This window comes from Haliotis cracherodii, unplaced genomic scaffold, assembly GCF_022045235.1.
Source record: "Haliotis cracherodii isolate W230 unplaced genomic scaffold, xgHalCrac1.p SCAF_30, whole genome shotgun sequence".
NCBI lineage: Eukaryota > Metazoa > Mollusca > Gastropoda > Lepetellida > Haliotidae > Haliotis > Haliotis cracherodii.
Window position 1 is genome coordinate 440,950 of NW_027266287.1, and position 8,849 is coordinate 449,798.

At 41.1% G+C, this 8,849-nt stretch overlaps 1 protein-coding gene across 1 annotated transcript in view; it reads left to right on the forward strand.

Annotated features, from left to right (window-relative positions):
• Nucleotides 1-137, forward strand: part of LOC139476933 (sushi, von Willebrand factor type A, EGF and pentraxin domain-containing protein 1-like) — a 30,196-nt gene extending 30,059 nt beyond the window's left edge. The window contains exon 16 of the mRNA XM_071259493.1: nt 101-137. Within this exon, the coding sequence (XP_071115594.1) occupies nt 101-137 (37 nt within the window). The remainder of the gene's footprint in view (nt 1-100) is intronic.
• The last annotated feature ends 8,712 nt before the right edge of the window (nt 138-8,849 follow it).

Sequence of the window (8,849 nt, forward strand, 5' to 3'; positions counted from 1 at the left end):
TCTTTATAGCGGAGAAAATCGGAGTTAAAGTTATCTGTACTCGATACTTTTTGAAATGACTTAGCCAGTGCATTACTCTTGTCTATATTTGATGTTGCAGGCGTGACTTTACCAATAGACGGAAGAGCACGATGTGAACTTGAACTACCAGAAATCTTTTTCACTTTCCTCCATACTTGGGATAGAGGTGTATTGTTATTTATAGAACTGGTGTAATTGGACCATGACAAACGTTTTGCTTCAATAACAGTTCTTTTCAGTAATGCGGAAGTGTGCCTATACTCAATTAAATCACAAGGCAAAGCCGATCTTTCAACAATTTTCTTTGCCCTCTTCCTGGCATCATGTGCTGATTGACATTTATCAGTCCACCAACAAACAGGCGGTTTAAGCGGACGTGTACCAGAACTTCTGCCTATAAATCTATTGGCAGCATCAATAATGTTAGAGACAAAGCATTTGGAAAACTGCTCCATATCAATTGAGTTTAGAGCAGGCGTGATTGTGTCAGAGCACAAAGGAGTAAACGCAGACCAGTCAGCTTTAGAGAAAAGCCACCGCCGAGGGGTACCACTCAGATCAGCGATTGGGTCAAGTTGAAGGCTGGTAAACACAGGATAATGATCACTACCAAATGAATCCTGCAAATATACTTCCCAATCACAATGTGGAGCCAGTTGTGGACTGACAATGGTCAAATCCAGGGCCGAAAAAGAAGCAGAAGCCAAGTCATACCGAGTCATAGAACCATCATTAAGAAGGAAAAGATTCTTTTCATCAAGTAGTGTCTCAATGGCTTTACCTCCAGCATCTAACTTACTAGCTCCCCACAATGGACTATGACTATTAAAATCACCACACACAACTGTAAGATTGGCTGACACGGTCAAAACAGAAATATAGTCATTATAGGTAGCAAGAGCATTATTATAGACATTAAAAATGGAGACGGATCTTTTGTCCTTCAAATGAATGGTGACTGCATTCGCTTCTAATTGGGATGGTGGCAACGTAAGTTCATTAAATGACAAAGTGTCCTTTATGAGTATAGCACAACCACCTCTTAAACCAACCTGACGATCTTTACGTAGGCAGACATAACCTTCCCAACGGAATTGCTGTTTAGGATTCAGGAACGTCTCCTGAAGACAAATAACATCAGGCATAGGATCAAGACTGTTAATAAAAACCTTGAATCCCGGACCATTAGCATTTACTGATCGAGCATTCCACTGAAGGATCAAGAGAGCCATAAGAAGGATTAAGACTGCCATTGTTGACCCTGAACCATGCTCGTCAAATCATCCGGGGACAAATGTAACCCCAAGAGGGACTGGGCAGCTGACGCTATCATCTGAAGACCATCAGTCTTGAATGCACGAGTAGTGCCAAGATTGGCAACTATACAAATAACAAAGTTGAGAAAATCAACAGGAGATACATTGTTTAAGAGAGGTGTGCAAGACGATTCAGGCAAGATGTCAACAACAGGATCAGTCTGACATTCAACTTCCAGAGACTCAGTCTGAGTACTAGCAGTCACCATGACTGGAGAAGACACAACATCAGAAATTGTAACAACCTGAGACAGTGGTGTAGCTGCAGAAGGTTGTTTAGCTGCAGAAGGTGGTTTAGCTGCAGAAGGTGGTTTAGGGACTGCTGGAACCTGAGCGACATTTAAATCTCCACGCACCTGTCGAACAGCCTGAGAATAAGACAACTTACCCTCCACTCGGACTTTCTGAATCTGGACTGCTTCCTGGTATTTAATGCAACCTTTGTAAGCCGCAGAGTGGGCACCACCACAGTTCTTACATTTAAGGGAACGTTCATTGCACTCCTCGTATTTGTGCTTCCCTCCACATTTAGTGCACACATGATGAGTGCTCCTACACTTAGCAGAGACATGCCCAAAAGACTGACACTTGAAGCATCGCAGAGCAGGAGGAACATACATCCGAATAGGAAATCTCTGGAAGAATATAACAACATGATCTGGTAAAGATTGGCCAGTAAACGTAAGTAGGACAGATTTGGTGGGAACTTTATCAGGCCCACGAGTCAGACGCACAGCAGAGCACAATAATGGTAACACAGGCTTTAACTCATCCTCAAGTTCATTCATCTCAATATCCAGATCAATACCATAGATGACTCCACGTGTTCTCATTAATGAATCAGGTTCATGTACGGTGACAAAATGTTCATCAAGTTCGCTGATCTGCAAAAGTTTTTTGGCAGCCTCAACAGTTTTGGCTGTGACACTAACATCACCCCTGGCCATCCGCTTAACACTGACTATTTCTGTAGTGACCTTAGTCAAGGCTCGAGCCAAAGCACGCTGTGTCATAAGTTGACAGAGGGTCGTTGAACCATCATCATATTCATCTACATCGGCTTTAAAGATGACAGTGGTTGATTTGACCTGCGCTGGATCATCAAATACAAAAGTAAGATCAGACCAAGCAGTAGGAGGTACAGTAGTAGGGGGCTTGGCAACACAGGCCTTTTTAGAAGTACCATCTGGAATACGACCAATTCGCTTCCTCCCTGAAGCCACCACTTTAAATCCGTCCTCACATTCCATTCTGTTGTCAGCCATTGCCGAGGACAATCCCCAACAACTGACTGTAACAAACAGCAAACACCAAATAAAAATGAAAAGTGTGAATGCAGTCCAACACAAGAGAAATCAAAACCAAAAGAACCAAAGAGGAAGGAACATAAACAGTCAAGTGTGGTGTAGAACACTAGACAAGTTGCTGAGAAGCAAAAGACGTCTGAACTCGACGGCTGTCAAGACCGAACCCAAGGTCTGAATGGATGATCCCTTCGAACTGCAACAAAACGGTGGTTTAAAGACATGCCAAAGAGGGAACAGATAGCGGAAACGCATCTTCCTTCGCGGAAATAAGTATTGCATTGCACGTGCTGCACGAGCACGTGCGGAGCGAGGAGATTGGAATTGCTTGAGTTATCGTCACTTTGGTTTTGAAATGTCGTCGCGATAGGACGTACATTCGTCACTTTGGTTTGATAGTTCGGCTCGATGGGAGGCATATTCGTCAGTTTTGGTTTTATATGTCGTCGCGATAGGACGTACATTGAACAGTTTCGTTCTATAGCTCATCAAGGTAGGACGTAGTAGAACGTGTTAGTGGGCACAGGATGTCGCAATCGGGCGCAACAATGCTAGCCAAAATAGGGCTGGACTGATATAGGTTGATAGCAATAGATTTGAGAATCATATTAAGTTAATTTTGTCACATTTACATTTCTTCAGCTGTTCTAAGAAGAGAATCACGTTTAGTTCCCCGAATTTATTATCTGAATTATTTCATATCAAGATAGTCACGTTTAGTTCCCCGCATACAACAGTGAGGGAATTCTCATTTTTGTTAATACTTAAAATTCCACTGCGCAACAACGGTTTAAATCATTTCCGCTTTTCTCGAACTACGGATAACTCCAATGTATTGAATCTGTCCTTCGACTTCCATTTGTATTTGGTGGAGTAGGTTAATTCCCACAGCAGGTGTTTTAAAAACATTTTTAATAACTACAAAACTTTCCAAATTTGGAAACGTTAGGAAACCGATCTCCGCTCATGGAAACACTTTGAAACTATGGTAATTTCAAACGTTTCCATGCTTGGAAACTATACTTTTTTCAAGTGGTGGTTTAGAATAGTTAGACAATAAACCAACCGAATTAACACCAATATCGATTCCATGCAAGACCAAACCTTCAGTCTGACACCCATGGTTCTATTGTAATGTTGGCTGTAGCGAATGTACTTTTGTTTCAGTCTGTAGTTCATCACAGCTTCAGTTAGGATATGGCAATATCGTCAGCGGTCCGGAGTGTAACGGCACAGCAGGGGCCCTCGACTGTAGACCTGTCTGCACACAAGGCCTCTTCACACCAAGGCATCAGACCCCCGTATACACATGTAGGGAGGGACACTGGACTCCAGCCACCAGACTTCCGTCCTGCATCAGTAAGAATTCAGGGAAAACGTTTTTCAGGACACCGTTTGTTAGGAAACGTTTATATGCCGTTAAAGATACATGACTACGTACATATTGTTCGTAAATCCACCATTTTATTATTCTGGATGATTTCACTTATTCTGGATGATTTCTGATGAACAAACGCTTTTAACCTCTAGGTTACTCGACCGCCCCACAAACAAAGTGACGTCTTGGACGTTGTTTATTCTAGAATACCTCCCCGTTGTATTCCTCGTCAGAATGGACCTAAACACTCCAAATGTATCGAGGGGGCACGGGTGGCCCAGTCGTCTAAGGCGCCGCGATTCGCTGTGCAGAGTTGCGTCCCTTGGGCACGCCAGAAACCTATGATTGTGGGTTCGAATGTCGGTTCGCCCTGATTATGTTTCTAGGTGTGTCAGCACCATACCCGTGCTCGTGGGTTTCACCGAAGTGGTAAACGTCTGAGACCTGCATCACTTCGGGCTTTCCTCCCACATTAAGCTGACACGCCGTGATTTAACTGGAATACTGTTAAAAGCGGCGCTAAACCAAACTCACTCACTCACTCACCCCATATGTATCGTAGAGGCCGTGAAAAAAAGGCTCGGGTGGCTAGACCTGGGTGACAGCGTGTCATCTTACTCCGATGATGAGGAGCGTTGTTCATGCTTTCAATCACTGGTTTGTCTGGTTCATGCTTGATTTTTTTGCAGGCCGTCGTGATATAGGTTGAATATGACTTACTGCGGCAGAAAGCAACATATACTCACTCACAAATACCAGTAATCTCATTTCTCGTAACATATTTGTTTCATATTATGATTATGATAAACGTATAAGTTCGGGCAATACACAATCATTGAACCTATACTGTGTAGCAGTTAGCAGTATAAGTAAATTTGTACAAGATACACTACACGATTTGCTTTTCCAAAACGTAACTGGTAACTGTATTGTACTGCCAGTATAGACAAAGTATGCAGGAACAAGCATAGTCAATAACAGTAACAGTAAACAATAATATATTATTCGTGTTGAGATTATCCTTTAACAAATAAACACTAAGAATTATAAACAAATACATTTTGTTTTTGGTTTCACAGTAGACGCCAATATATACTTTCAGTCTATTATATACACCTGATTCAAAGTTAAGTACTGCTTACTGTATATTTCAGTTCAAATTGTTATTTTTTTTAAAAATCTGTCCAGAAACAGGTTTCTGATGAATAGTAAATTTGTCTTGAAAATAAAAGCTATGTGTAATGTGCTTTCAGGAGTTATCTCCCCTACATCAATGTCACTGACGGCTCAAGTGAACTACACGGGCGAAACGTGTCTCACACCGTCACACTCAGAGGACCTGAAGACGTCCTTGACCCAGAACCTCGGTAGAGTTGAATGTGGAAGGAAATCAACCTGTTCAATCAGTGTTGCCTTTCCTGGTTGTAGCCCCGAGAGCATAACAACGACTTATTCCCACTTCACCGTCCACCTCACAAACTCTGACCTTGACCTGCCATCCTATATTCACAGTAAAAAACGTAAGTACATCACCTCAACAACAATTGTAAACCTATAGAAAGTGTGTTCTGTGTTGTGATTGGCTACTTTGGGTCAAATGACCAAATGTCAAGGGGTGAAAATTTTATTTGCATTCCCTGAAGCAAGCGACCGAATCACTGTGTAGGAATACATAATTACTCAGCATTTTTTGCATACTTATCACCATAGCAACAACAGAACATTCGATGTCGATGTTGAAGCCTCACAACCGAGTGACATGAGTGTACGGGGAATATCCATGTCAGTGGTTGATAAGGCAAGCACAGAGTTACACGTTTCGAGCAGTGTATCAATGTGAATCAGCTGAAATTTTGTTTTATTATGTTATTCATAATTGTGTTCTCCAGTTTCTCCGGGGCTCGCAGCTGTGGTTGAAGCTGTTGAGACATTGGAACAAACAGCTCGACAGTTACAGAATACAAGTACGTCTGTCTGGACAGTGACGTCAAACAGCGTGACGTACTCGCCGTCATATCCTATCAACGTCACAGCTGATGTCATCTGCCCCCGAGGAACGTTTCCTGAAGATGGGTTGTGCGGTATGAAAAGTGTTTTGTTTTAATGAATACATGTTTGATGTTTGATATTTGATCCCATAAATGTGGCACGGGTGGCCCAGTCGTCTAAGGCGCCGCGATTCCCTGTGCAGAGTTGCGTCCCTTGGGCACGACAGAAACCTATGATTGTGGGTTCGAATCCCGGTTCGCCTCGATTATGTTTCTAGGCACCATACCCGTGCTCTTGGGTTTCACCGAAGTGGTAAACGTCTGAGACCTCCGGTTCGCCCCGATTATGTTTCTAGCTTTGTCAGCACCATACCCGTGCTCTTGGGTTTCACCGAAGTGGTAAACGTCCGAGACCTGCATCACTTCGGGCTTTCCTCCCACATTAAGCTGACACGCCGCGATATAACTGGAATAATGTTAAAAGCGGCGTTAAACCCAACTCACTCACTGATGCCATTAAGTAAATCAGTTATAAATGAGAGAAATACCCGAAGTAATGGAGTTTTAAGAATTGTTTCACTTAGGTAAAACCAAAGACAATACAGTAAACTGCGGTTATAACAAACTCAAAGTAACCACTAATTTTAGTTCGTTATAACCCTAGTCCGTTATATGCATATATACAACATATAAACAGCAAATGGACGGGACCCCAAAACAGTTCGTTATATCCGTCAGTTCGTTATAAGCGAGTTCGTTTTAAGCGTAGTTTACTGTAATGAGTCAACCCATGATCAGATGATAGCCAGGGTCATTCAATGAAGGTTTATATTCGGCAGTTTTCCCGAGGAGGAGCTTTAAAAATAAAATAAATATATACAAATTAAATTTTTGACAGTAAACGAATTTGCTCGGTCTGACTTCAAAAAGTAGATACAAATAATTTTGTGGCGAAGTTGAAGGGACCCACGTAAATACTTCGAGTTATCCGATGTTCGAAACGACCGAAAATGATAAATAAATAATTAATATGTTATGCAAGCCAGCCTTTTACTTCGAGACAACCATACGTTTGACACGTCAAAGTTCGACACAATGGTGTTTGACTGAACAAGCGTCAAAAAGAGGATCTCTGCTAAAAGCTCCATTGTACGATTTACAATAATCATATATAAATCACAACCAAATAGGGATAATATCAATTCGTGATAAGGTGAGCGTATCCTGCCTGATCTGTCAAAGTCGTTGTTCAGTAAACACGGGAATATATGGTAAAAGACAAAATAGGGAATTGCTTTTGGCACTGATGCGTCAAATATGGAAATGTCCACCAAATGTCTACCATAAATAACACCTGTGTCAAGGTGGAATTTTAAAAGGGCCAACTGGCCATTATTTCAGACACTTTGTACTGACAAATTGACATCTGACATTTTCATTAACGTCCCTGATCCTCTTCAGTTATTCACGGACACGCTGAATAATATTGCTGATGTAACTATTCCTAAGTCCTCTGTTAAACCACACATTCGTAAACCATGGTTTACAGATGATTGCAAACAGGCTAGGAAGAATAGGAGGAAGGCTGAAAAATACTTTCGCCGTCACCCTACAGTTCACAATTTCAATAATGTAAAAATAAATGGTGCCAAGGCTCGACGTACGTTCAAACAAAATCGGCGACAGTCTTGGAGAAACTTTGTATCAAAGATTAATTCCCGTACACCAATGACAAAGGTGTGGAACATGGTACAAAGAATCAAAGGGAAGGGTTCAAATTCTGGCGTTCATCATCTTAAAGATGGTCATGGTCTACTTACTGACAAAGTAGACATCGCAAATAAGTTGGGTGAAACTTTAGCCAAACACTCTTCATCAGCCAATTATAATCCCAAATTTCAGAAATATAAAAATCAACAAGAAAAGAAAACTATTAACTTTAATTCGGATAATGGTGAAGACTACAATGAAGTATTTTCACTACATGAGCTCAATACTGCCCTAACGCAAGCTCGTGATACCGCAACAGGAGCTGATAATATCCACTATCAGCTCCTTAAACATTTACCCAATCCATGTCTAGAAACACTTCTAAATATTTTTGATCATATTTGGACAACTGGACACTTTCCTCCTTCCTGGCACAATGCCATTGTTATCCCTATACCGAAACCTGGTCGGGATCATACTGATCCATCTAACTATCGACCTATTTCGTTAACTAGCTGCGTTTGTAGAACCATGGAACGCATGGTCAATAACCGTTTAGTATGGTTTTTAGAAACCAATAATCTTATTACCAATATTCAATGTGGTTTCCGCAAAAATCGAAGTACTATTGACCATCTGGTTCGTTTAGAATCATTCATTAAAAATTCCATTGTAAATAGCCAGCATGCTGTATCAATCTTTTTTGATCTTGAAAAAGCTTATGATACAACATGGAAACATGGTATTTTAAAAGATTTACACGACTTCGGTTTCAGAGGCCGTTTGCCTCATTTTATATCGCAGTTTTTAACGGACAGACAATTTCAAGTTCGTGTTGGATCAACCCTGTCTGATCATTATAATCAGGATCAGGGGGTTCCACAAGGCAGTATTTTGTCTGTTACATTGTTTAGCATAAAAATAAATAGTTTATCTAAAGTATTAAATGACTCAATTGATGGGTCTTTGTTTGTGGATGATTTTAATATCTCATGTCGTGGTAAAAATATGCGTACTATTGAACGCCAATTACAGTTGTGTCTTAATAAAATTCATAAATGGTGTCTTGAGAATGGCTTTAAGTTCTCACAGACCAAGACCAATTGTATACATTTTTGTCGGAAATATAAAC